At 51.8% G+C, this 27,154-nt stretch overlaps 3 protein-coding genes across 5 annotated transcripts in view; all 3 read right to left on the bottom strand.

The window, feature by feature from the left end:
* Positions 1-1,166: 1,166 nt before the first annotated feature.
* Gpd1 (glycerol-3-phosphate dehydrogenase 1) lies at positions 1,167-6,624 on the bottom strand. Its single transcript, XM_057792426.1, has 8 exons — positions 6,546-6,624; positions 5,870-6,047; positions 4,918-5,058; positions 4,064-4,202; positions 3,621-3,733; positions 2,695-2,928; positions 2,315-2,421; positions 1,167-1,496 (listed from the first exon to the last, which is right to left on the bottom strand). The coding sequence occupies exons 1-8, from the start codon at positions 6,584-6,586 to the stop codon at positions 1,400-1,402; spliced, it is 1,050 nt and encodes a 349-aa protein (XP_057648409.1). The 5' UTR covers positions 6,587-6,624; the 3' UTR covers positions 1,167-1,399.
* A 3,413-nt stretch (positions 6,625-10,037) lies between these two features.
* Smarcd1 (SWI/SNF related, matrix associated, actin dependent regulator of chromatin, subfamily d, member 1) lies at positions 10,038-21,225 on the bottom strand. Its single transcript, XM_057792097.1, has 13 exons — positions 20,856-21,225; positions 20,107-20,294; positions 19,794-19,836; positions 19,578-19,700; positions 19,016-19,138; positions 17,986-18,102; positions 16,764-16,865; positions 16,344-16,505; positions 16,169-16,266; positions 14,640-14,775; positions 12,899-13,021; positions 11,955-12,056; positions 10,038-11,678 (listed from the first exon to the last, which is right to left on the bottom strand). Exons 1-13 carry the CDS (start codon positions 21,030-21,032, stop codon positions 11,625-11,627), a joined length of 1,548 nt encoding a protein of 515 aa, XP_057648080.1. The 5' UTR covers positions 21,033-21,225; the 3' UTR covers positions 10,038-11,624.
* A 756-nt stretch (positions 21,226-21,981) lies between these two features.
* The window catches only part of Asic1 (acid sensing ion channel subunit 1), a 32,472-nt gene continuing 27,299 nt past the window's right edge, over positions 21,982-27,154 (bottom strand). For 2 of the 3 annotated variants that reach the window (XM_057792471.1, XM_057792472.1), the window contains 7 exons: positions 26,464-26,614; positions 26,017-26,073; positions 25,445-25,598; positions 24,979-25,070; positions 24,327-24,406; positions 24,145-24,249; positions 21,982-24,008 (listed from right to left, as the gene is read on the bottom strand). In XM_057792471.1, the coding sequence (XP_057648454.1) occupies positions 23,904-24,008; positions 24,145-24,249; positions 24,327-24,406; positions 24,979-25,070; positions 25,445-25,598; positions 26,017-26,073; positions 26,464-26,614 (744 nt within the window). In that variant the 3' untranslated portion in view covers positions 21,982-23,903. Of the gene's footprint in view, positions 24,009-24,144; positions 24,250-24,326; positions 24,407-24,978; positions 25,071-25,444; positions 25,599-26,016; positions 26,074-26,463; positions 26,618-27,154 lie in introns of all 3 variants that reach the window. The other variant, XM_057792469.1, reaches the window with a different exon arrangement.

The following is a 27,154-nucleotide window of genomic DNA, read 5'->3' as shown; positions in this document are numbered from 1 at the left end:
GCCACACACGAAATAGAGACCCCTGCTGGAGGAAGAAACCTCTCTCGACTCTCAGGGGCTATTTATAGCTAGGGCTCCAGGCTGCTGATCTGTGACATTCTCCGGCTGCCCCGGCCTTGGAAAAAGGCCAGTGCAGAGCACACTTCCCATCCCCCCCCCCATCCTGTTCTTCCCTCACCCCAGGGCAAGCTGTTTGCAATGGTCCCTCCCTTGACTTTCCCAGCTCCTGGTGTGTGGTCAGTGCTTCACGAGGACCTCATTCCCAGGAGAGCTGGCACTGGACTCTCAAGAGCCACCAGCCACTGTGGAAACCTACCGAACCTTTGAGCTACTTCAGATGCTGACTAACACTCCTGGTAGTCTGAGGACAGCTGAAGGCAAAGAGTCAAGAATATGGGATGGATGAAGGAGCTGAAGAAGATGAGTATGAATCCTGCGTTGTGTTAAACAAGAAGGTGGTGCTGACGCCAAAGCGAAGTGGCCTTGTGGGGAGGACCCTGAGAAGAAAGATGGGGTTGGGATGTCTTGTCAGCAGTAGGAGAGGCTAGCTGACACTTCCCCCAGCCAGAGCTACTGACTAAGAGGGCGGGACAAATAAGAAGGTCAGGGGAGCCTGGGTGATCTGAGCCTGCTATGAAAAAGTGTAGCTAGCTCTGTCAGCAGATTAAATTCCTGCTCCCCAAAGAGGGTGCTGGTGACCTGGTACAGGCAAGGAAAAGCTTTGAAAGGTCACAGAGGGTGGGGAGGCGCTGGCAAAGCTCTAGGAACCAGGAAGTCATTGGGAAACATGGCAAGCCCCCGGGCCAGAGATGCCAGTCTGGAGCAACTCTTGTGCCAGTGTAGCCTGGGGAGGGGAAAGAGAATGAGCAGAGGCTTCTGAGAATGCAATTGTTGCTAGGAGAAGCTAGAAGGAAGTTGTTGGAGATCTTTGTATTTTGCTAGCAAACACTGAGATCATTGACGCTGCGTGTGGCCTAGCAGAGGTCAGCCATGGGGTGTCTGGGGTCTCTGTCAGCTCAGGTGTCCAGACCCTTCCCTTGACAGCCTTTGCCTCGTTCTTCCTGTCACTTAATGGGCTGGGGACAAAGTCCCAGTGTGTGTGTGAGGCAGCAACCATCAGCCCTTGCCCTGCACCTCCCCCCCACCCCCCACCCCCCCCCAGCAGGCAGCACTGGGGCTTGATTCTACACCTCCCAGAGGACAGCGAGGAAGCACCAATCCTGAAGGGGCCGCGGGCTCTGCAGCGATCCTGTATCTCCAGGTGCATGGCTGAGGCCCACAGCCTCAGTGTGCCGTCAGTGAGGACCCTGCCGGCTCAGAGGTCTTATGGCGGCTGTCACAAGCTTCTGCTTGTCTCCGATGGGGCAAAGGAGCTGCCTGTCCTGCGCCCTGGCTCCACTCACATGTGTTCTGGGTGGTTCTGCAGGCAGTGAATGAATTCACCCACTGGCTGCCCTTCGTAGCACACTTTGTACACAGCCGTGAACAAGGGAAACCTTAGGAGAGTGAGAAGGAGACTCAGCTTAGTCCTCTACAAACACCCAGGCCCATCCAGTCCAGACTCCAGGCCGGAGCCACCTTTTCCCTAGCCTCTGGGAGTTCAGGCAGAAGGCAGCTGCCATCTCTCAGATACCACCTGCCAGGAATCTAAATTACTAACCATAGGATTTGGGGTGCTATCTGCCCTGATCTTACCGTACTGTACTTGCTTATCTGAGTTCTAGGCTTTAAGAGATTTTTGTTTTAGACTGAGTAACCATCTAACTCTCTGGACCTCAGTGCCATTGGCTGTTCAATGGGTCGGGTATGATAAAGTAGCAACAATGTAGTCATTTTTATTTGATGTGACAGTATACTGTGCCCCTTACTTCTTGTCATCCTCGAGTAGCTATTTTCTACACTCAAAGTCACGAGCTGTCCTTCTAAACCTGCGCCATACCCTCTTCATCTGGAATTCTCTCCGTGCTCCCTGGAAAGGAGCACTCTGAGGCACAGCCTGTCCTCAATCAGGACCTAGGACAGGTGTCGGGGGATGGACAAAGGGGTAAGACAGTCACGTGAATTTTCCTGTCCTAGAACTCCAGCTCCTAGAGCAGGGGACAGGGAGGACAGCACAGAAAGTGGAGACTGAGCAGAAGGGTCCAAACAGCTACTGTAAAGATCACAACAAGAAGGTGAGCTGGCCGAGGATGCCCCAGACTCTGCAAGCCCTCTCTGTCTGTCACATAGGTCGTGTGGGGTTCAAGAAGATGTCCCAAGAGGAGTGACAATCAACCTCTAGCTCCCACCCCTAGGGGCCGTGGCAAGCACTCACTTGTTCACGAGGCCCTTGTGTTCAAGGATGCTGTGTACCTCCTGGGCTGTCTGGGGCCCCTGGAGCTTCTGCCCATTCAGCATCTCTTTCTCCAGCTGTTCAATGGACTGTGAAGAAAATGACACGTGGATGGAAGTGAGAGCCGGTCTGTCTGAGCAGGAAGGTCCGGGGTCTTGCGGGGATCCCCTTCAGGGCCTCAAGCAGCGCTGTGTGGGCAAGTCCTCTACCGCTGAGCAGCTCTCCAGGCCATGTTTATTTCTGCTTCCCGGCATGCTTTTGAGTCAGGGTCTGGCTACATGGCTCAGGCTGGCCTCGTGGGCATCACTCTCCTGCCTCAGCCTCCCTGTTGATCACCCACACCTCGGTACCCGCATGCCTACCTTCCCAGTGCGAGCGAAGGCCTCTGCCACCTTGCGGTTCCGCCCTCCGTAGCAGGTAGTGATGAGGTCGGCAACACCACAGCTCTCCAGGAAGGTGGCCGAGGACACGGAGCCGCTGCAGAAGAGTTTGGCAAAGGCGATCATCTCCATGAGCCCCAGCCGGATCACTGCTGCCTTGGTGTTGTCACCAAAGCCAAGCCCATCACAGAAGCCAGCCCCGACGGCCACTATATTCTTTGAGGAGTAGAAGGGCAGGGGTGAGTAAGTTTCCTCTCCAGAGGCTCCATGGTGCTATCATATCAATCACGACACGCCCACTAAGTGAAATATGACGTGGCCTCTTAAACTGTGTCCTCCGCCTCCTGATTCCCCGTTTAAAACATGCCTTTTCCTCTCACTCTCTCTCTGTATGTGTGTGTCTGTGCAAGATATATCTGAGTGTCTGTGTGTAGAAGCCAAAGACTGGCATGGTTTTCCTCAATCACTTTTCACCTTTATTATTATTTTGCCAGACAAGGCCTCCTCATGAACTTGAGCTGGCCTAGAACTCTCTATGTAGACCAGGCTGGCCTCAAAGTCCCAGAGATCTGCCTGTCTCAGCTTCCTGAGTGCTGGGATGAAAGGCGCATGCTCCCTGGAGATGGAAGGCTTTCAGCCAATAGCCTTTTGGGTACCACCCATTAGGGCGTGGTCTGAGGTGCCACACATGGACTGATAAGCACAGACGGAGGTGTGCTTACTCTCTTGGGTGGTGGTTGGAGTTTTGTTCACAGCTTTCAGCACCCACAGAGAAGATTGCGGCTCTCTACCCTTATTGGGAGTTTTCCACCAAATAAATATTTGTTATCCTTTATTCCGGGCTGCCATGGACTTCCTTCATTATGCCTTCAGCTCCCCACTCCAAAGCCGCCTCTGTACCCTCTCACCTTCAAGGCCCCACAAATCTCCACTGTGTCCACCTCTTGTACCACAGTGATGCGGAAGTTGGGCGTCTGCATCAGCTCCTTCAGGAGCTGTCCCTGGGCCACATCCTTGCAGCCTAAAATGGAGAGGGGGTAAGGCTTTTTATCTTTAAAGCGGGCTCTTGCTGTGTTGCCCAGGCTGGCCTGGAACTCCTGGGCTCGAGAAGTCCTCCTGCTTCAGTCTCCCGAGTAGCTGGGTCTATAGGTGCACACCACTGCACAAGTACCTGGCAAAGGGAAACTTGACTGTCCCTCACACACCAGTCAAAGCAAGAGGCACAACCCCTCCTCCCGGATGTCCTGTCCCCACCCTCAGCTCTGTTGCTTTCTTCTTTCCCTGCCCAGTGGGATTAGCGAAAGAGCTTGGGAAGCAGCTAGAGCTTCGTGGTGTGGACAGGGGCTCTCACCAATGGTTGTCTCACAGAACTTCTCCTCGGCCACCTCGCTGGCAATGTTGGCCCCCATCAGCACGCTCATGGGGATGCCAAGGCGTTCCCCAATCACTTCAGAGATGAGCTTCAGCCCTTTGGGGCCCTTGTCTATCCCCTGGGCATAGGATGGGGCTCAGGCCAGCTGTCTTTTATACCCAGCTAAGGGTTTCCCTCCCAAGCCCACTGCTTATCTGTGTCCCTCTCCAGAGGCGCTGCCCCAGCCCCACCCAGTCCAGACTTGCTATGAGGACACTAGATAGCAGTGTCCCACCAGACTGTCCCCACACACTCTCAACCAGCCTTCCTCTCCAAAGTAGTGTACTTCTCACATCCCCAAAGAACTCTCTAGACGCCCCGGCCCACTTCCAGCCCAAGGACTCTTCCAAACCAACTGCTCCATCATCTCCCAAGCCATCTCACTTCTCTCTCTCAGCTAAACTCTAACACATCTGCCTCCAAAGCTGGGTTGTTTTCCTCAGGCAACCTGGCATCTGACTCTTTCTCCTCCCTCCCTCCCTCCCTCCCTCCCTCCCTCCCTCCCTCCCTCCCTCCCTCCCCTCCCTCCCTCCCTCCCTCCCTCCCTCCCCTCCCTTCCTTCCTTCTTTTTCCTGTGCTGGGGATTGAACCCAGGACTTCATGCATGCTAGGTAAATTCTCCACCACTAAGCCACACTCCCAGCCTCAACTGCTTTCTTTACTCTCTCCAAAGCCGGTCGCTCCCATCTCTGGACTCTTTCTGTCTATTCTTTTCTGTTTACTTCACTTACTGCCCAAACCCCACAACAGTTAGCTGCATTCCACCCCCACCCCCAGTAGGGGGTCCCTGGTACCTTAATAAGAGATATGCCAATTGTATTGGCCTTCAAGTGACCTTTGAGCTGGTCACAGATCTTGCCAATGAACTGATGGGGCACCACAAAGATCAGGATGTCAGCACCTGTAGCAGCCTGGACCACATCTGGGATAGCCACCTGTGGGAACGCCAGATGCTCATGTCTAGAAGAACTCTCCTTGTCCCTAGGGAGACTCCATTCAATTCTGAGCCAGCCTTCAAGCCAAAGAGTGGTGTTGGGGGAGGGAGGGCACTCAGAACTTCTTGGGTTCCCTGTCCCCAGCTGTCATGCCTCCTTCGCTCCAGCTCTCCTGGGTCCTTAAGGCCTCTGGGAGCACTCCTGGCTACAGCTACTCTTAGCCCTTGGCTATGGGTCAGTGAAGATTGCCAAAGGCAGCCTAGGCTCGGCAGGAGGAAGAGGCCAAGTAAGATTGCACCACTGCTTCTTAGGGGCCCTAACTTGGCAGGGAGAACCCACATCTTTGTGCCTATTCTCTGCTCCCCTTTTCTAGGCAAGGAAAGAACCATATAGATTTGACCAGAGACCAAAAGTCCAACGATCGGGCCTTCAAATCTGCTAATAGCCAGTGAATGAGTAACAGGATTAGGGTTCAGGGCAGACATGAGAGACTGAACCCAAGTCTAGGAGCCTGAGAACCAGCCTTTGGTTGCCATGGAGACCAACTTCTCCCTCTCCCCTCCTTTTCCATCTAAGCATCTATAAGGGGAGGTACATTCAGATCCAGAAAGAGCCCAAGGGACAGTTTAGAGGCTGCGCGAGGCAAGGGCACTCCAGGTCTAGAGCATCCCACCTGAGATGCTCCCCCAGGCCAGCTGGCACCTAAAGTGGCCTCCTCTCCGGAGGAGACACCTCAAAGACAGATTTGAGTGTCGACTGTTTCACACTCTCCCTTGCCTCCCTCTTTCCTCACAGCGAGTTGGGGGCTCACCACATTGAGGGGCAGCTTGTGCCCTGGCAGGTATTTAACATTCTCATGCTGAGTGTTGATGATCTCAGTTAGCTTTCTGCCCCCGATGTCTTCCTCAAACACCCACATGGTCACCCGCGGGTCAAAGTGTGCCAGGCGAGCTGCATTGCTACCCACGATCTTGGCAATGGCTGAGCCCCTATTGGGAGGGGAAACACAGGGATGTGGAGTAGGGGGGAAGGGAGAAAAGAGTCTTCTAGGTAGGGCCTCAAAAACTTGTTGGATGTTTTACGACCTACCTCTTGTCACCCCTCCCCGCCCCCATCTGTGGCAAATGTGCCTCCCACAACTGGCAATAGAGAGGAGAGTCAGTCTACCCTAGTCTTTGCCGTTGGGGAGGTGGGCCAACTTTCTGACCCCACCCCAAACTCTAGCAGTTTTTCAGGCAGGGATAGGAGCAGAGAGCCGTCTGCTCACCTTCCTATGGTGAACAGGTGCAGTCGCCCAGGCAGGCACAGCGAGAGAGGGCTGGGCACAGTGCACAGTAAGCACTGGAGATCGCAGCAGGAATCCAACAGGCTCCGGAGGGCATTGCCTACCTTCTGCCTGCTTCCCGCCCACTCAGCCTCCCTCTGGGGAGCCCCTCTGCCTTTGGAGGAGCCTGCCCTTCACCCATGCCCTTCAGAGAATCGCTTACCAGTTCCCGGAGCCGACAATGCAGACTTTCTTGCCAGCCATGGTGCCGCTTCTAGCTTCTCTGCCCCAGCGGCTCTGAGTATTTAACTCCACCACTCGTGGGTGCAGCCAAGCTCCGCCTCTGAGGTGGCCCAGACGCTGGCGCCTAGGGATAGGGAGTTTGGCCCAGAAAAGGGGGAGTAAAGGGTAGAGACAGGTGGGGAACAGGAGTGGGGCAGAGACCAGACCAGTTTTTCCTCTCCGGTTTGCAGCAGACGGTGCTGGTCAGTTTCTTCCCTTTTGCCTCGGCCTTAGTGTCCCACCTACTTGCTATGGGCTAATCCCAAGAACCAGTCCCCACTTTTTCCTTGGTCCCCAGTACTGAAATAAATCGCAACTAGCAGACTTGGGCATGGTGATGCACTCTGTGAGTTCAAGTCCAACCTGGTCTATATAGTGAGACCCCCGTCTCAAAAAAAAAGTAAGGAAGAAGGGAGAAAAAAAGGAGCTGGGTGGTGGTGGCGCATGCCTTTAATCCCAGCACTCGGGAGGCAGAGGCAGGCGGATCTTTGTGAGTTCGAGGCCAACCTGGTCACAAGAGCTAGTTCCAGGACAGGCTTCAAAGCCACAGACAAACCCTGTCTCGAAAAACAAAAAACAAAACAAAACAAAAAAGGAACTAGCATTAGTGACAAACGTGGGGATATTCAAAGGCAACTCTTCACCTCTCGCACTGGCACTAACACACTAGCACACACCCCACCCCGATCCTCACGGCTCCAATTTTGTTCTCTAGCATTCGGTCCCCTGGTGGTGACTGGGTGAGAGGGTCAGGGAATGTGAAGCCACTTCTAGGAGTATTCCACCTACAAGATAAGGGGCTGCTGTGGCTTAGGTACCTGGGACCTAAATATAAACTATTCCAGGAGAAGCTGGGAGTGGTGGCACACACCTTTAATTCCAGCCCTTGGGAAGCAGAGGCAAGGGGATCTCTGTTTGTGGCCATCCTGGTCTACAGAGTGAATTCCGGGACAGCCAGGGCTACACAGAGAAACCCTGTCCTGAAAAAACCAAAGAGAACAAGGTCATCTTGGTTCATACCAAGAACTTCCAACGAGTCATTTCACCTCAGATAATCCCCATTTGAAGGTCTATAGAGGGAAGGCAAGAAAGGTCAAAGGTAGGCCTCCACTGCCACGTGGCCTACAGTTCTTCCAGGCTTCAGGAAAGGGCAGAGAGGTGATGGCCAGTATGTGTGCTGTCCCAAAGAGCTTTGATGTTTCCTTCAATTTCTTTTCTCTGCTTCTGCCTAGCCCATGGGAGCCTTAAGTTAAATAGCTGTTCACAGAACCAGAAAGGGGAAGAGAAGCCAAGCTTAGAGCAGCACCGTCTAAGGCTCAGGGGGACCTGTGTCTCCGGAGCTCTGTGGTCTCCGATGCCCATAAATGACTTTGGGGGAGGGGAGAATGTCAACCCATATCTTGCAGTTTAGGCTCCATGACATCCATGGCTGTTTGACTAAGGGGAGGAGCTTGGGTTTCCAAGCCGCTCTGGAAAGCAGTGCTGCACCTTGACCCACAGGGCAGACACTACTGTCTGCTCATGTGCAGACCTCCTGGCTTGGCAAGCCAGTAAGCGGGTGTTGCCATCCTCCAGGCTACCACTGGCTAGTAACAGTAATCAGCACTAGGTTAGAGGGGAGTCTCGGTGGAGCCGGGGTAAGAGTAAGTGAGCAGGAGGTCAAGGCTGGAAGCATGTCTTTTCTCAGTTCGGGATTCCACAGAAAAAGCCCACCGTATTACTATGGCCAGGCAGTCCCTATGAAACATGAAATGAGTTGGTTGTTTTTCTTCTGACAAGTTCCTCTAATGCAGAGCTACCCTCCCTCCCACAGAGCACTCCTTTATCACACTGGCACCACGACAAAGGCTCCGGTGCCAGGCTGCCAGCTGGGAGCACTGATTGTGAGTGGTGGAAGAAAGGATGTTCCTGTCCCTGGCACATATGATCGGAACCCTAAAGAATTGGGCATTTATGCATGAGATGAATGCCTTGCTTTGGCCTAAATGCTCCTATCTTTTTGTCCCTCCAGTCCTATTACGTAGTGTAGAGAAACAAAGCACGTGGCCATTCACCCAGGCATAAAGGGGATACTCATTACAGGAAGTTATCTGTGCCGCCAAAGCTTCTCCAAGAGCCAGTTCCAGAGTACCTGCTTGAAATTCATGATTCAGGAGCCGGAGAGATGGCTCAGTGGTTAAGAGCAGACTGCTCTTCCAGAGGACCCAAGTTCAATTCCCAGCAACCACATGGCTGGTTATCACTGTAACTCCAGTTCCAGGGAACTTGACACCCATGGCAAAACAAAACACCGGTGAACATAAAATAAAAATAAGAAATTCATGATTCATTAGTCACTCATTAAACTTGCAATTAGCCTGAGTGAGAAAAGATGCTATTTCTGTGCCCTTGCCATCCAATTTCTCTATCCCAAGTTATCATACCTCTTTCCCTTCTCAACTCTGAGAAAGCAGTATGTTCTAGATTGATACACCTCTTTCCTTCTCAACTCTGAGAAAGCAGTATGTTCTAGATTGAGTAGACAGACAAGGCTGGCACATTTCCACCCACCTACTCAATGGCTAAGGTTTTATTTATTTTTGTGAGACAGGGTCTATGCAGTCCTGGCTGACCTCAGACTCACAGAGATCTCCCCACCTTAGTGCTGGGATTAGAGGAGTGTGCCAATGTGCTGCTCCAATGGGTAAAATTTGTCCCCCCCCCCCTTCCTGGACGAGGGCAGTGAGGAAGCAGTGAACCCCCAGGCGAGAGTAGGCGGAACTATAGATTCCTGAGCAGCAGCCAGGCAACCTTCTACTCAGCACAAGGCTAAAGCAGCCATTCCACACTGTCAACAGACTTCTTACATCGGACATCCTAATACACATCTGTCATCTCCACTTGGGGGCTGAGGCAGGTGGACAGTGAGTTTAAGGTCGACCTTGGTTACATACAGAGACCCCTATCACAAAAATACAACACAAAGAAAATCCTGGGGCCTTTAAAAGTGGAATCTCAAAAGGCATGAGATCAGTAAATTGGTGGTTTTGTACAGAAAATACAAATGCCTGCCGTCACCAGGGCCTTGGCAACAGCCGAATGGACTGTGCCCTGGGGAAGAGTAGGGCCTGGCTTCATCAACATGAAGGGGCCACAGACACTAAGGACAGGTTGTTCCAGCCAGCGACCTCGAGATTTCAAGGACAAGGGAGAAGCCAGCACTGGTACTGTCTTGTCTATTCTTGATGGATGGAGGTGGGTGCAACCATCTCAAGAGCATGGCTTGTTTGGATATGACTCATTTCTCCAGACCCCCAGAGCCTGGCTCAACTGACATCTATCAAGTGCTCAAAAAACACTTGTCAAATAAAGAGGGCACTGGGTAGGGAAGATGGTTCTACAAAAACCCCAGACAGCAGCAACCCTAGACAGACTAAAGGAGGCCCTCTTCAGAAGAGACTTTTATTAAAACTGGTGACATCAATAAGGAGACAATACAAAAAAAATTTTGGTCCATGAAAAAAACAAAACAAAACAAACAAAACCCCCACAACTCAGTTAATAAACAGTCATCAACAGGGACACTGCAGGAGTGCTCATGACGCTTCTAGCCAGGAGCCAGGCTGGGGTTCAGCTGCCCCAGGGCCATCCAGTGTCACTGTGGGGAGAACCTTCCAAGGGGAGGGGTAGAGGACAAGGGGAAGTGGGAGAGAAAACTGCTGTCCCAGTACAGAACAGGCAGGGAAAGGGGGCAGAACACTGCTCGCAGAAGCCTGAGGTGGGGTGGGAAAGCAGGGGCTTTGTCAGTTCTGAGTTCAGAGCCCATGCTCAAGGGAATCCCCATGCCCAGCTGTCTCCCACCCTGCAGTGTTATTTGCGAGCCTGGGATATGCTAACTCCGGGCAATAAAACCTGGAAGAACCTGAGGCTCCCCTGGAAAGATGCAAAACCACCTGTTCCAAGGGGCCAGGATCCCACCTTCCTGCGGCTACCTGAGGGGTCTGAAGCTTTGAGGGCAGGGGGTGGGGAGTCACAAACCCATTTCAGACCTATGCTCCAGCCCTAGGCGCGTTTACTCCTCAGTGCCCTAGAAACCAGCAGCAGTTTCAACTGGGCAGCAAGGGACAGGAAGACAGGAATGGCCTAGGGCTATACCCGTTTGATTTTTAGGCCTGTTTCTCCATTTAAGGGAGGGGCAGGGCGGAGTGAATGAACAAGCCACTCATCCAACAGCAGGAAGGAACAGCCTCTGCTGGGAACGACAGCACCCCAGCTTCGGTCCCTGGGGCTCTGACAGGGAAAGGCAAGACTCCCCTCTCAAATGCCATGGGTTAGGGCAGATGTGGGAAATCCTATAATGGGTGGCTACGGGAGTGTGCAGGAGGGAGCAACAGTTCAAAACACACTCCAATACTGACATGGACCCACTAAGGGGTCAGACAGCACTGAGACAGCAGGTCAGCCCAGGGGGCAGGGACCGACATGGTGCTCAGTGAAGCCCAAGAGCCTGGGCTCCTTTAGTGCCAGAGGGCAAGGAATAAAGGGAGAATTTGCTCCAACCTGTGGAGGGGAGGGAGGAAGGTGGGTCACCAGGAGGGTTAAGGTCAACTAGCTTACAGAGTGCCCTAGGCCTGAGTCTCGGAGGAGGGGACAGCTCCCAACGCCTGGGTCTCCTCACAAAGGCAGGATCAGTGTAGCTGGTCTCCCTGAAGACCACCTGGCCTCAAGAGGCCCCAGTCATTTCAGAGCATTGATCACCACTATGGGTTCTCTAACACTATCTAGAGGTCCTGTGTAGATCAGGGATGGGGTAGGGAGGTAGAGGCACATGGGAACATCGTGGGGAGACGGTGAGGGGGAAGGCTGGGGTGAAGAAGAGGATAATAGGTGCCTGTGAAACAGAAATGTGACACCCTCTTCACTGTGATGCTGTCCTTGAACCAACAGCATCTCCTGGAATGCCTCAAGCAAGACCAGCACAGGTTTGCTAAGGCAGCAGCACAGGGCCCAAACAGAATCGGTGCAGCCAGCGAGGACTCTACTATGTATTCCGGATTCCTAGGGCTTGCTCTAATTCTTGCCGCCTCTGCTGCACCTGAAGAGAAAACAGGAGTGGAGCTTGAGACATTGAAAATCGGCACCTGATACCCCTGACCCCATCAAAGGTACAGACTCCTACACCGGGTGGCGCACGCCTTTTATCCCAGCACTCGGGAGGCAGAGGCAGGCAGATCTCTGTGAGTCTGAGGTCAACCTGGTCTATAAGAGTGAGTTCCAGGACAAGCTCCAAAGTTACAGAGAAACCCTCTGTCGAAAAACCAAAGGGACTCCTGCCTGTCATCTCCCTAGTGTGCCCAGGCACAGCACCAACCTTGGAGTAGAAGTATCGGCACACAGCCTCCTGAGCCCAAGGCTGGAAGTAGAACTCAGCACGGCGCTCTTCTTCTGGGTTACCCACCACATCAGTCATAGTCTGGGAGAGAAGGGGGAGGAGAGAACAGACATGATCCCTGCTTCCACATCTGCTCTTAGTTGAATTGTGTCTCTTACCACCGCTGCAAAGATGCTGAACTTCTGATTCCCCAGTTCCTGGGAAGTGCCCTGACATGGAAATAGGGTCTTTCCAGATGAGCAAGGAAAGACGAGCCATTGGGACTGGCCCTAGCCCAGCCGAGGAGGAGATGCAGAGGTAGAGACAGACGCACGCAGACACAATGTGACTGTGACAACACAAGAATGTCAAGCCTAAACTGAGGGGCACCTGTGGGGTCCAGAGGCAGCAGAGCACACAGGAACAGCCCTGCTGATGCTCTCCTTTTGGATTTCCAGTCTCCAACACTGGGAAACAAACTCCCATTGCTTAAGGTACCCAGTTTGGATCAGCTTTCTTCAAAGTCTCAGCAGACAAAGACAACACCCCAAATTACCATTAAGTCACTGCCAGGTCCAGGCCCTTTCTGGTGCTCCTCTGCTGAAACTGATTGGTCACAGCAGTCATACAAGGCAAGAACCCAAAGCATGTTGCCCGGGCACATTCTCCAGCCTGAGCTGATGATGCTCTTTGTGAAGTTTCTTCAACTCCATTTTCCATGCTTTCCTCAGCAACTCTCGCTTCATCTACTACCCTTTCTTTGGAACGACCTTACTAGTTCCAGTTAGCTTGGCCATGGTTCACTACATTTTAGTAACAGTAGCCTATTTTTTTTCCAAATCGAACACATCTGTGGGAGAGCAGAGCCCAGATCTTCAGCTCTAGCCCAACAGCCTGGAATCAAGAGACTACTTAGTCCCTCTGTATCTTCCCAGGCTCTTTACCTTGAGGTCCCGGCACTGGGACTGAAGCCAATCATTGATGAAACCCTGAGGGTCTCGGGCAAAGCTCAGCATGAACTCTCGCTGGGTCTTCAGCTGGTTGATAGTTTCTATTGTCTCATGGATCTGAAGGGAAGAAGGATAGTCCATTTTCAAGACAGGAAAACTCTAAGCTAAAGGCAGACCCACCCCAGCTGCAGGGCCAGTACTCAGAGTCCTGGGTACAAGCACTCCTACCACCCTCGCTCTCTGCTTCTCTATCCAGGTAAGGGAAGTTGTCCTTCAGCCCGCACCACTACAAACTGTGAAGACTTAACCATTTGCCACGTTCCAACAAATCCCATGCTTTCTTGGCATCTCAAGACACACTAAATGGAAATCTCTCCAACAAAACTGGTTACCCTTCCCCTAATCTCTCCTCTCCCTCTTCCTGATCTTAGTGGAGACTCCTCCCCACCCAAGTCAGCCCTTCTCTCTTAGCTCCACCCAAACAGGGGCTACATTCCTTCATTTCACTTTGACTCTCAAACCCTAACTCTACCCTCCCTTCTGAGTCTTTATTTCAGGACCCTGGTATGTCCCACACAGACTACGTCTTTACTTCAGATCCTGACAAGTCCCACACACTATGTCTCGCCTTCAAACTGGACTTGTTCTGGAGCTGCTCCTCTCTTCAACTCCTTCCACCTATCCACTAACACAACAGCATTAGTGCCCCAGTGGTGAAGGCTTCTAACAGGCCCCTTGTCTCACCTGCAGGAGGTACACACAATTTTCCCCAGATCAAAGCTTTATGAGCAGGCTCCTCTCCCTGAACACTGCACCTGGCAGGCACCTCGTGCCATGTCCAGCGTGGCCTATGATGCATGAAAGAGCTCTGCACGCCTGCCTTTGCTGGTTGAGGTTCTGTAATCCCATGGCCTGAATTCATCATGCATACATGACAGGCCCTGAATTTGTAGCTCCTCCTGCTTCAAACTCCAAATGCTAGGATCTCAGGGTGAACCACCATGCTTGGCTTTGCTTGTATTTCTTGGAACACACCAGGATCATTCTCGTCTTTGGATTTTTTACATACTTTATTCTATCTCCCTGGATTGTCCTCTGCCTTCCACACCCCAAACACCACTCTGCTTCCTCCCCGTCTGTTAACTTCTACTTCATCCTCAGAATTTAGTTGAGGTATCTATTCTCCCATGAGAGCCCCTACAGTATCTCTGGTGTTTTTGGCTTTGCCTACAGGGACAATGCCTATAACGGTAATGTTGGGGACAGCATATCAGCAGTAGGAGCTATCACTGCTGTCTTATATGTGCTAGGTACAGGCTCAATTCTTTAAAAACATGGTCTCATTCCATGCACAGAGCAACCACATAAAAGTAGGTATTATATATAGTCTTCATTTCAGAAATCAGAAACTGAGGCTCAATGATACTAAAAGGTATTACCCAAACTGGGCACAGTGGCTTCTCTCTGGAACCCCAGCGCTGTGGAACATGACATAGCAAAATCATCATGAGCCTGAGGCTAGCCTAGCCTACAAGAGAGAGATCGACTCAAAATACTGAAAACAAAAACAAAACCATCTAACAGTCAGAATCAAATGCATGTATGGGAGCTTGCTTCCAGATACCACCAAACAGGACAGAGCCTGACAGAGACTGGTTCTGGCTATCAATATATTTTTAGTTAAAACCAAGAACCAAAAGAAGGTATGAGTGAGGGACGGGACAGAGACCCCTACCTTGTTGTCTAGAGTAGCGATCTCCTGCTGGCTGGCCGTGGACAGCAGAAAAGAATTCATCTGGGTCTTCAAAGTGTCATCTACTTCCACATCAATGTCATAACAAGCTGTCTTTTTCTGGTCATTTGGGTCAACACTGGAGAGGAAAATAACAGGCTCCAGAAAAGGGCTTTTTCTGAGACCTACTTGCCAATGGTCAGAAAGATGGTCCAGCCAGGGATGAAGGGAAAAGAAAGAGACTATAAAGGGTACAGCGGATATGTTCTACAACCTCCTTCTGAGAGCTGTATGCACCTCCAAAAATCTGCACTTTAAATAGGTATAATTTATAATATACAAATTGTAACTCACTAAACTTTTTTTTTCTATTCTATTTATTTATTCTGTCAGAGTGCAGCACTTGTGCACACAATGTAGGTGAGAGGACAATTTGCAGAAGTAGGTTCTCTCCTTCTATCATGTGTGTTCCAGGGACTGATGCCAGGTCATTAGGCCAGACAACCAGTACCTTTAACCTGTTGTGGCGGCGGCATCTTTTTTTTTCCCCCCGAGACAGGGTTTCTCTGTAGTTTTGGAGCCTGTCCTGGAACTAGCTCTTGTAGACCAGGCTGGTCTCAAACTCACAGAGATCCTCCCGCCTCTGCCTCCCGAGTGCTGTGATTAAAGGTGTGCGCCACCACCGCCTGGCTTCTGTTGCACCTTGCCTGAGTTTGGTTTTTAGAAAGTCAATGATAAAATTCAAACGGCTCTAGAGGTATTTTGGAAAAGTTTAAAAATAGGAGCCCAAACTGGGCAGGGGTGGCACATGCCTTTACTCCCAGCACTTGGTGGGCAGAGGCAGGCAGATCTCTGATACCGAGGCCAGCCTACTTTATGGAACAAGTTCTAGGACAGCCACACAGAGAAACTGTGTCTCGAAAACAAAGAAGAAAGGGAGCCCAGCTTCTGTGGACACGATGCACAATACAGGCCGCAGAGTGACTACAGGGTGAGAACTAGGAACCAAGGAACAACAGGCTTTACAGAGTGACATGAACAATGGCCGAAAGCAGGGAGCTGATCTAATGACAGGGCATGCTGCTGTCTAGAGATGCCTGGCTCTCTATCGCCCAAATTAAGAAAAACAAATAAATAAATAAATAAAAGCATTATCTGGAGGCTCCAATTTCCTAAAAAGATGATCACTGACTCCTCCCACATGACAGGCTGATATCAAGTCTCTAAGGGGCATCAGGGCTCTACTATGATGGTGCTGGCTGATTTCAGCCGCTACTAACACTCCAATCTTAACAAGGAGAAAGCATGCAACCACACCAGACACGGTAATCCAGGGCATAATCTGCAAAGGTTAACAGGACAGCAGGCACACAGGAGTTGGCATCACTCCCACTCTTAGTGTAATAGTGAGCTTATGTGACTTAAATCTAAGCAACAGCTGTGTTGAACAAGACCCCTAGCAGTCTGACAACTGGCTGTGCAAGCTGGTCCAAGGTGGCTCCAGTCACCACACCTCTCAAACACAGGCTCACCTGATGACGTGATTAATGATGATAGGTTCTGGTGGCATAAGCAAGGCATGGAGCCGCTGAGGGATCTCTGAAAACTTCATCCGCTGAGATTCAAAGATCTGAGAGAGAGAGAGGTGGCTACAGATTGGTGCTTTCAATGCAACTAGACCCTCGAAATAGAATGTGCTTTTTATACCTGCTGGAGGTACTTGTCACAGATGACAAACTCTCGCTCGTGAGGGTCCTGGAGCTTATGTGTTTTAATATATTGCCACAGTGCTTGGATTATCACTGGACGTGTCTGGGTGTGAATGCCCAAGAGCCGAGCCAGACGAGGGTCTAATTTAAACTGGGGGGGCTGCAAAGAACCAAGAAGAGAGATGAAGCTAATGAGCTGGTTCCATGTACATTTTGTTGTGTTTAGCATGGCAACACATTCAGTCTAACAAACATTAATAAATCTGGGCAGCAAGGTTACAGAAAGAACTCAAACAACAGAGAAAAATGTCTTTCTTAGTGTATTACAGTGGCACTCATGAGCAGCCTTAAACCCTCCCCAGTCAGACTCTCGCGGGATGTGGCCATGAGAGCTGGACCCCTTCCCAGCTCCAAATACCTGGTAATCCAGCATCAGTAGAACAGTACAACGCACATTCACATCTCCTGGTCGCTTCACCTGGAAGCCATCAGTCTCCTGGGTAGTGGCGGTCCTGTGCCACTGCAGAGAGGAAGATGTCAGGGGTGCTCTTCAGAGGAAGAGCTTCTGTAATGACTGAACATTCAACTTTGATTACTGAGGGCACTGGGGAGGAACAACAGCAGGAGGCATCTCTGAAGATGTTCATGGCCCTGGCATTACTGTCTGTGTAAGCAGAACCTTTCAGCTCTAACTGTGGGATGACTGCATCTAAAATGGCTTGAATTTCCAGTGATAATTTTACCCAGTAAATGGACAATATACATGGAACAGAAACCTAAGTAAGGTAGCTTCAATTTTTTTGAGGGTGACATATTGAGTCTGTAACATTTACCTGGATTATCATTTAATTCCCAAATACCCACTGAAGACAAGTAAGATTAAACCCTTTTACAATGAGCAAAGTGCTACCTGGAAGGAGGAAGCAACCATGAGGTCAGTATGTAATGGAACCGAGATGTGAGCTCTGGTGTGTCTTAGCCACCACACTCTACTGCTACAAAATCAAATGCCTCCACAGATTTCTACCGACTCCACTACCTACTTCCCTTCTTAGATGGCAGAGACCTTCCCATGTCTCTTAGTGGTTGAGATTAAGGGGCTGCAGCTACAGTGGTAAAGAGAGGGGCAGGTTAAGTTCACATGGAACACTGGACTGTTCTGGGTTTGTGTCCCAAACACTGTTGCTAACATCTTCAAAACACTGTACAAGGAGGTGTTATAAAGAATCTCTAGTTATTTAAAATATAAATCAAAAGGAAGAGCTGGAGCTATATAACCTAGCAAACACGAGTATTCTATTAGTCCACCCGCTAACTACGACAACAGCTATCAGGAAAATACAATGTGCCAGTAACTACAGCCCACCAGTACTTATAAGCAAGATGCAGAGATAGCCGGAAGTGTAAGAGAACTCCATCGGAATTTTCTTTGGGGGCAGTGGTCAGGTGGGTCAAGTCAGATTGCAAGAGCTCTTGGGTCCCAACTAAGTACAGCTCGCGCCACCTAGAGGTCAATATGCAAACTGCAAAGGTGGAAATACACACCTGGACCAATCCTTCATTCCTCCCTCTTTCCCTAGCTGTTCAAGTTTGGCCCTGCCCCCCCACATGATTAAAGCCTGGAAGGCAGAACTACTCACTTCTACCAGATGGTTGTCTGGCCCATAGAGGTCTTTGTCCAGTTCGATCACCAAGGACTTAAAAAAGGAAGAGAACTTTCTCTTTTGCTTGGTGGCATCATATTTGGACAAGGCTGACTAGAAAAGATATGGAAGACGTCATGTTAGAAAAAGCCAGAAAGAACTCCCCAAGACAATGTTCTTTAAAAAGGAATTTCTAATCCTAATGAGGAAAAAACTCTCGAAATTATCTTCTGAAAGTGGCAGGTGGCCTTTAAGTCAGCTCTGGTGGTAGCAGGACTACAAGAACCGGGCCTCTGACTTCCCACTGGGGAAAGGAGGCAAGTTACCCCAAATGGTTAATATAACAAAGTGCTTTTGAACAGAGAAAAGCCCAGCGGTGAGGGAAGGGACCCAAAAGCAAAAAGCAGTAAAAGAAAAATTGGCTTTATCTGGACAGAAGACACAACACCAGACTGGACCTACGCAGAGGCGGCTCTGGTTCTCCTGCAAAAAACGCATTCAAATGAGCTCACCTGCACACAGTTAAAAATAGTGCCGGAGAACAAGGGGATGAGTGAAAAAGGAGCCTCCCCAAGGGGCTGCAGGGTGGCAAGTGTGGGGGCTCTCACCGATCTGATACTCCCCTTGGAGCAACCAAGAGCCAAGCCTTAGGGGAATTTTAGCACACTTAAACTGTGGTATCTCCAATGAAAGCTGGGAGGATTGTGGCCTCCAATGCTAAGTACTGACTCGGGAGGTGGGGATGAGGGACTACTGAAATGATCTGCAGATGCTGCTAAATCCAAAGGCAAAGTAAACAACAACCCAGATCCAGGACAATAATGGCTTCCATTTGATACCAGTGAAGCTGTGGGAGCAGATACAAAGGACCATTGTCTTTGTGTGCAGGGAACACACCCCCCCTCCCCGTTTCCAGAAGCTCCCAACAGGAGCTGTAAGCACCAGTCAGGCTTCCTGCTGACCACACAACCCTGCTCATTCCCAGCAGCTCCCACCCTCAACACCAGACAGTAGACCTTGAACTCACATCCTCCAGGAGCCGTCCTTCTACCCGAAGCTCCCAGGAAGCCACTGTCCCTTCCCCATCTTCAGCATCTGACTTAGCCGGATTGAAAGTGTTAGAAATGAAAATTCGCAGCTTCCGTTTTTGCTGAGGAAGGCAGAAAAAGTATTGACGGTGGGGCTTGAGAGTTTGACGTTAAAGACAAAAGTCTCCTAGGCTGGCTTACTAGGTAGGTGAAGACTGCACTTAGGAGAATGCAGGCTCTGAGCCTGAGTACAAATGAATGTGCGGGATACCAGGTGAGAAAACCACAGAGTGTCAGGTTCCCAGGGCAGCAAGTAGATACAGCAACAACATCAACAGGGTATATTTCTGGTGCAAGAGTCGGCGAAAGCTCCCCTGCCCCCTTCCCTGCCAGCTGTTCTACTCTTATGCTCCTAATGTAATTCCTGGTTTGTAGGCGGAAAGGAAAGATGCAATTTAAATGCCAAGGAGAGCTGTGCTGGGCCTTTGATTTTTCATCCCAAGCCTGGTGAAGGTTCCTTGTTCCCTCCCTTGACCCTCTGCCTCTGCTTTGCTGTGTTACCTTGATGGGACGTTTCAGGGCCTCCTGGATATCTAGCCGTTTCCTCATAATAGTCTGGTCCAGTTTCCTTTCAAAAGCCAGGAGATCCATATAGGCCTGTGATTCTGGTACCAATTCCCGAATCTTAGGAACAGAAAGATTGATTGGGCCCTAGAGCCGATCACCTGTATTCTCAGTCACTCTACCTTCAAGAAGACCTCGAGAGGCTGCACTCACCCTTTGAGGTAGGATTTTGTCAGCCATCTTCTTTTTCTTTGCACTGTTCAGAATAAATACTGTTATCAGGGAGGGGCAGAACCAGTGGGAACATGAGCTAGGCTGTCATCACTTTCCTTTGCGGCACAGCTAAGGCCTGCAAAACGACTGTGCCATTATCATCAACAGCTCCATCTCCACCTCCACCAGGATGCCAGGAAGCCTTCACAGGGTGACATAGCACCACCACTTCCTGGTTCAGTACTCCCACTGCCTGCGTGCTCACAGGCCTCCTCCCGTTAGCTTCTCTCCTTCACCCCGGGGGTCATCTTACTTGTGATTCCGATTCTGGACCGCCTGCTGCTGGACCTGCTGGATCTGTTGAGGTGCAGGTCTCTTGCGGGACTGGTCCATCCCTGACTGGGCCAGGCCAGGTCGGACTGAAGGGTTCCCCCCATAACCAGGAGGTCCCATGGAAGGTCCCTGAGGTGTCATTCGGCTGCCTGGCAGCATACCTGGTCTCTACAGAAGGGAGAGGACCCAGAGATGTCATACCTTTCCTTGACAGCACCACCGAGAAGTGATGGAAGCCTGAATTTTTGGGATGGAACATGGCTGGGTGGAGGACAATCACACAGCCTTCTGCCCTCTCTAAAATGTGGTAACTGGACCTTCTTCAAGCCTAGTAGCGATTTCATTGAATATAGGGTCTAAAAATCAGATTGTACTCAAGTTTTCTGGTCTATGTTGCATCTGACACACCAGACATCTCTAGTTCTATATTTACTTTACTAGCTGCTATCTCCTCTGAAGCTGACCTCAATTTGCAGCTCTAACTTGGGTGTTCTCTGGATGCTGAAGCTGCCCATCCCAGGGCCCACTTCACCACCCTGGTACCACACTCACTCCTCAGAAGGAAACAATGCCGCTGGGAGCAGGTGAGGATGCTCCCCCCCCCCACCTCCACCCAGGACCCGAGCCCATCCCAAGGGAGTCCCTCCCACTTCTCCCTCACCCGATCCGTCCTCCGCCCTCGCTCGGCCCCGCCCCCGGCCCACGCGCCCCTCCTCCTGCCCCACTCACCGGATAGGCCGCCCCGGGCATCGGGGAGCGGTACAGCCCTTGACCCGGCGCCGGGCCCATTCGCACGGGAGGCCCGGGAGTTCCGCCCGGGCCCAGAGCAGCCGCCACGCCCGCCCCTCCTGAGGCTCCGGCGCCGCCGCTCGGAGCCACAGACTGGAAACCCGCCCGGGCCGCCATCTTCCTGGAGCCGCCGCTGCAGCTGCACAAAGAACCGGAACCGGAACTCCCCCCGCCCCCCGCGCGCCCCCCGAGCGCCTGGGCTGTTTGTGGGCCCGGCCCGCCGGCGGGCACGGGCGCTCGGGGCAGCGAGACTACGGGCTAGAGGGGGCCACTAGCGGAAAAGGCGAGTTGACCACTCCCTCCCGCCTTCCCGGTCCAGGAGGGGGCACCATAGAGAAGCGATGTGTGGATAGAGAGGTAACGGGAGCGGGCGCCCCCAGGCGGGCGGAGGACGACAAGGCGTTGGAAGGAGACCAGCCCACCCCGCAGGCTGGAGTGACTGCTTCACCTCCGCAGAGTGCATTCTGTTTGCTTTCCATTCTCCTACTACCCGGGCTCCGGGTACTCAAGACAGAGAAACGTCCTGTTCATTTGTTTTACAAACGGAAAAGCTGAACTGAAAGGAGGTAAATGTCTTTGCAAAGACAAATCAGCAAATTAAAAGAAAAGCCTTTCTAGATTCCGGTCTCCTGGTTGGTAGTCTGGGCCCCATTTCACAGATAATGGCTCAATAACACCCCGATGCGGGAACTTCATCCTTCATCTCAGGCTGTAATTGAATGAATTTTTCCTTTGAATCCTCGCCAAAGAGTTCTGAAAAATCTGTTGCCTTTGATTACATTGCTCTTCCACTGCCCAGTGATTCAAACTATCCCTGAACCTGTCCTTTTCCAAGAGGATCAGTGTTTACCTGATCAGATATGTGGGCTCTCATGTAGACCAGCCTAATAAACCCTGTGAGGGACGATAGCTGCTTCCATCTCCCAGGGGCTGGAATCACCACACCTGACTGCCGCTCCCATCCCTTACTGTAGTCAGTGTGACCCTCACGCCAAGCTCCACTCTAGTGGCAATACCTACAAACTCTTCAACCAAAAAGAACGACGCTGGAGAGGAGATGGTTGGAACCCAGTTTATTAGACCAGAGACATGCGGCACCCGGAGCCCCGCCTGCCATCCCCCTGCCAGGGCACACTTCTCAGCTTTGCCCTGCTTCCTCCGGGGGAGGTCTGATGGCTCAAGAAATCTTGGGAACCAATAGTTCTCAAAGATGCTGTACCTCTCTCTCTGGCTCCAGGCCAACACACACGGGTGATCTGCCCACAAGTCCTGTTTTGGGATTAGAGACCAGGAGACAGCGGGGCAGAGAAGGCCTGGGGAACGGTTGAGTCTCTGGCCTGGGAAGAGTGCCTGGTAGGGGTGGGGGTGCCCTCTACTTCTACTTGTGACCCCGTAAGGTAGGGACATACATACAACAGCAGAGCTTTCAACTCCCTCTTTCTCCCTGTCTTTCTCCTCACGTGACCAAACCCTGCCTCACCAGAAAATGCAAGCGGTGGGCCTGGTCATCAAATTGAGTAAGGGACACTGGGCACCCAGAGGAGAGAAAGGCCACTGAATGAGGACTTCAGCTTCTGTCTGTGGGTACCCACTGCCCCCGCTGCAAGACCAATCCCCAGCTCCCTCTGTCTCTAACACTCTTGGCTTAGTGTCCAGCATAGCTCTGTTCCTGGGTAGGTGTCACCTCTGCAGCAGTCCCGTCCCTGGGAAGGCCACGGTCAGCCACGCTATGGGCATTGGGATAGATGGAGCTAGGAAGAGGGTGTGTTAAGGCTGTGGGGAGGGCAGAGGGTGCCCCAGTTGCGAGGGCCAAGGGCGAGGCCAGAAAGAGGCAGAGCTTGTAATTCACAGCTTCCTTTATGTCACCACCGAGACAGTGCGAAGGTTACAATGCGCGTGTCGTCTCCTTGTGCTTCTCAAAGGGATGTGTGTACACAGTACAGACACCAGGGGGGAGTCCAACTCTTTATACAGGCAAAGGCATTCAGAGACAGGGGTGGGGCGGAATGGGGAGAATTCAGGGTGGGAGGATGATTCTCAGAGACAAGAGGGGATGGGGTGGAGACAAACAGGGTGAGAGGAAAGTATATACAGAGATATAGCAATATAGAGTCTGTATCATATAGAAATAGAAAATGCAGACGAGATTGCCGGGAGAAGCAAATGAAGCTGGGGAAGAGGAGCGTTCCATAAGAAAATTTATGGATGTGGCCCTCTGCAAAGGCCTCTGAGAGAGAAGCCAGGGAGGTCAAGCTCCGGGACCCCGCTCCCTGAGCTGGAAGCTAACCAGCCAGGTCTTTTATCGGATGGAGAAGAGGGCTGCCTCTGAGAATGTCTCTCCTGCTGCTTAGAGGTGGAGGTGACTTACAGATACTGGGATGTGGCCTACAGCACCAGGGCCACGTGGAGGCCTCACTCTACTTCTCCAGGAAATCCTGTACCCCCATGATTCCATGATTGAGGGAGCAGAACTGGGCATTTAGTTCTTACCTGGAGACCGGGGCTCGTGGGGAGTCAGTGGGCTGAGAGTCTCTTAAGGCTAGGGAAGCCCCCTCACTAGTGCTCTCCCTTAAGGTACATTCTCTGGTTTGGGGTCAAATTTCAGACTCTAGAGATTCCCCTCCACCCCTCACTAGGAGGGGGCTTTGGTGACTGGTGGGAGCAGAATGTAGGCGAACACTCAGATGACAGACAGCCAGACAGACAGAATTCAGCTTGGAGCCAGGGGAGGCAGCATGGAGCAGAGAGAGGCAGCCTGAGGTCTGGGCCAGATCTCTCTCTTTCTCTTTTTATATTAGTTTAACTTTGTTAAAATAAAAAGATGGGGTGGAGGCAGGGAGAGGACTATGGTGAAGACCTTTCTCACCAGACGAGGGAACCGCTGCATAGGAGTGCAGTTGAGTCCCCAGGGTCGATGGGGGCAGTTGGGGGCCCCTTGTTCTTCTAGCCCTCCCCACCTAGGCCTTTGGTACAGTGGCCTGCAGGGGCTTAGCAGGTAAAGTCCTCAAATGTGCCTCGGGCGGGATGGTGAGGTAGGATGTTGGCAGCGTATGTCATTCCGGCAGGATGTCCCCGGAGGCTCTCACAGGGATTCTAGCGGAGGGAAATGAGACAGGTTACAGAAAGAGCTGCAGATAAACAGGGGGCCGTGGCATGGAGGGGGTTGGTGTGAGGTGAGGCTTTGGGGGAAGGGGCAGGCCAGAGGACACCCCGTGCCTTGCTCCCTCACGTGTCTTTTGACGTCGTCCAGGCTGAGCGCCACACCCTTATCTGCGCTGCTCCTCTTGGCCTCCTTCTGGCATTTCCCTCGTCTACACAACCGGTGCTTAATGACCTGGGAGAGGTCGGGCAGGTTGGGTGGACTGGAAACCTCCAACCCTGTGTGGCCCTGCCCAGCTCTGCCCCCCTTACCTCATAGGCATAGTCAAAGAGTTCAAGCACTGTGAGGATGCTGGCCCCGATGAACAGCCCCATCTGGCCCCCGATGTCACCTGCAGGGTCAGGTTGGAGAAGTTAGTGGGCTCAGGACACTGAGAGTGGAGAGGTGATGAGACTCAATAGGACTGGGGCAGGCCAGCCATGTTTGCAGAGATTTGCATCTTGAAACACAAGGGTCAGAAAACCAGAGTCTGGCAGGATTTTTATTCTCTATGCTTTTCTGTATTTTCCTACTTTTCCAAACAAATTCTTTTTTTTTTTTTTTTTTGTTTTTGTTTTTTTTCAAGACAGTGTTTCTCTGTAGCTTTGGTGCCTGTCCTGGAACTAGATCTTCTAGACCAGGCTGGCCTTGAACTCACAGAAAATGAATTCTTTATAAAATGTACTACTTGTTTAGCACCCGGTCCACTTCCAAGGACATGAAAGTTTCCGCTCCTGCCTCTCGGCCCCTTTCTCTGACCTACTTGCTTGTCTTTTCTACTTTGTCCCAGGAGAAGGCCCTGCCCCTTTCCTTCACTCCATGCCACACTAGAGGGCTTAGGGAAAGACCCCTGGGAATTGGGGTAGGAGGGAGGTGTGTCATGTCCTAGGCACAGGAGAGGACTGGTTCTGCTCACAAGCTCACCCAAGAGCCCTGCGATCTCATAGGCCTTTTTTTGCTCGATGGTCTCATAGTTGAGGACTTCAAAGAAGATGTCCAGCACCAGGATGTTCTCCCTGTGTAGGGGGAGAGGAGGAGAGCTAGGTTCAAGTCACCAGACAGGCGATCTCAGCATGTTAACTTCTCTGAGGTTGTTTCCATATTCCTAGAGAAGATACTGTCTTCTAGAGGTGCTGCGGGGATTGAATTAAATGGCATGTATGAAAAGACACATTGCATGCTGGCAAGTGGGAGGTGATCCCAGTTACAGCAGGGAAGATGGAGCGAGGAGTGGAGGGGAGCGCTTGCCTCACTTATGCCAGCTTGATCTTCCCCCACAACCCACTCTCTTTGGTTGCCTCTTGGGCCGTGCGTGAATTCTCTCAGCTCCCTTGTGCCTGTGAGACTCCAGCCCTTGCACAAGGGTCCTGCCCTGCATAGGAGTCCTTACCCTATGTACTGCTCAGATTTGTTGAACTTCTTGGCCAGGTATTTGGCTGAGGCTTTGCTGGGAATCTTGACCATGGACAGCTCCTTGCCATAGCGCGTCAGGTTGCAGGGCATTTCACACACGCAGTATTCCTGGTCTTTCTCCACTAGGAAGTCTGTGCCCATGCAAGAGCCACTAGCTAAGTGCTGAGTGGTGTCCTTCTGCCAGCACCTTCCTAATATGGACATCCTGGCCCTGCCCAGAGGACCCCTGGGATCCCTTCTCTTTCACCTCAGCCCCGTGTCTACCCTTAGTTGATCTTCACCCAGCCTCCCTGCAGATATATTTCATCTTATGTGATTTCCCTCAGGGTTCTCGAGAACCAACCATCTGAGGCTGAAAGAGGGTGAAGGCCCTCCCCAGAGACCCTTATGAATTCTCCACAGGGACATTTGCTGGCGCAGTTCTCAGCATTTAGAGGCTGCTGCCGATGGAGGCGCAGCAGGAGTTCACCCTTGACCTCAGTCCCCTGTGCACAAGGCAGACAGCACTTTCTTCCCTCCCTCTTAGTGTCCCAGGTCAGAGGCGCTCACCCAGGGCGGGATCTGCACATTCCTTGTACTGCTCTGGAGTGCAGTATGGGGCATCCCCTACAAAGGAGAGAAGATGGTGGGACAGGTGGAGATTAAAGGGGTCTTTGTGGTGGCAGTGGTACTGTGGAAGAGGAAGGTGGGTCAGCAGGACTAGCCACCCCTGCTATCCTGGAAGTCACCTACTTGGACAGTCTACCCTGCCTGTAGACATAAGCAGGAACCGAGAGACAGGAGCCAGAAAGATAAAAAATGGAGTGATCTGGGACCAGGGCTAGGGAGGCCAGTACAGAGGGGACACAGACGAGGGGCCATGCAGCCTGAGACAGCCCAGGACTGTGTCTGGAATCTCGGGGACCAGGCGAGAGAGGCCAGTACAGATGGGTCACAGACGAGGGGCCGTGCAGCCTGAGACAGCCCGGGACTGTGCCTGGAATCTCAGGGCCTGACCTGGCATGTGCACCATGCGGCAGTTGCAGTTCTCCACCAGGTAACGCGTCTCACAATCGATGCGGCAGGCAGTGATGCTGTAGGAGTCGAAGAAATCCGAGTCCATGGTGACAGCATTGCAGGTGCCCCAGGGTGAGGGCAGGTAGATGAGCTGCTGGGAGAGCCGGGGAGCTGGGGAAGTGTAGGGACTTCTCCCCAACTCACCCTAACGAACTCCTCTGGTAAGATACAGAACTCGGGAGTCATATCCCTGCACCTCTAAAGGTCTTAGAGTTCATAGACTATTCCTTCCATTCTTGATCATCCCTTTCTCTCTCTCTCTCTCTCTCTCTCTCTCTCTCTCTCTCTCTCTCTCTCTCTGTGTGTGTGTGTGTGTGTGTGTGTGGTTGTATACATGAGTATGCTGTGCCCCATGCATAGCTCAGAAGAAGTAGATATTGGATTATTGGATGGGTTCCTCTATTTCTCTCTACCTATTGTTTTCGAGGCAGGATCTTTTACTGAACCTGGGGCTTACTGGCCAGCAAGTCCTGAGGATCCACCTGTCTCTGCACCCCAAGCCCAGAACTGGGGTTAGAGGTGTGTACCACCTTGATTTTTACACGGGTGTTAGGGATCTCAGTTAAAGTCCTCATGCTTGTATAATAAACACTACTCATTGAGCCATCTTCCCAGTTCCCCAGAACCCCAT

This window comes from Chionomys nivalis, chromosome 17, assembly GCF_950005125.1.
Source record: "Chionomys nivalis chromosome 17, mChiNiv1.1, whole genome shotgun sequence".
NCBI lineage: Eukaryota > Metazoa > Chordata > Mammalia > Rodentia > Cricetidae > Chionomys > Chionomys nivalis.
The sequence above is the reverse complement of the archived record's forward strand: the minus strand, read 5'-3'. Positions and strand labels throughout refer to the sequence as shown.

Excerpts from the sequence above, each read along its gene's own strand:
- Gpd1 (XM_057792426.1), bottom strand. The coding sequence starts at position 6,586 with ATGGCTGGCAAGAAAGTCTGCATTGTCGGCTCCGGGAACTG. Across the intron at positions 4,203-4,917 it reads TTGGCATATCTCTTATTAAG|GGGATAGACAAGGGCCCCAA; the intron begins GTACCAGGGACC and ends TCCTATGCCCAG. Across the intron at positions 3,734-4,063 it reads GTTCTGTGAGACAACCATTG|GCTGCAAGGATGTGGCCCAG; the intron begins GTGAGAGCCCCT and ends TCTCCATTTTAG.
- Smarcd1 (XM_057792097.1), bottom strand. The coding sequence starts at position 21,032 with ATGGCGGCCCGGGCGGGTTTCCAGTCTGTGGCTCCGAGCGGCGGCGCC. Across the intron at positions 19,701-19,793 it reads ACAAAATCCTACCTCAAAGG|ATTCGGGAATTGGTACCAGA; the intron begins GTGAGTGCAGCC and ends TCTGTTCCTAAG. Across the intron at positions 18,103-19,015 it reads AAGGACGGCTCCTGGAGGAT|TCAGCCTTGTCCAAATATGA; the intron begins GTGAGTTCAAGG and ends TATCTTTTCTAG.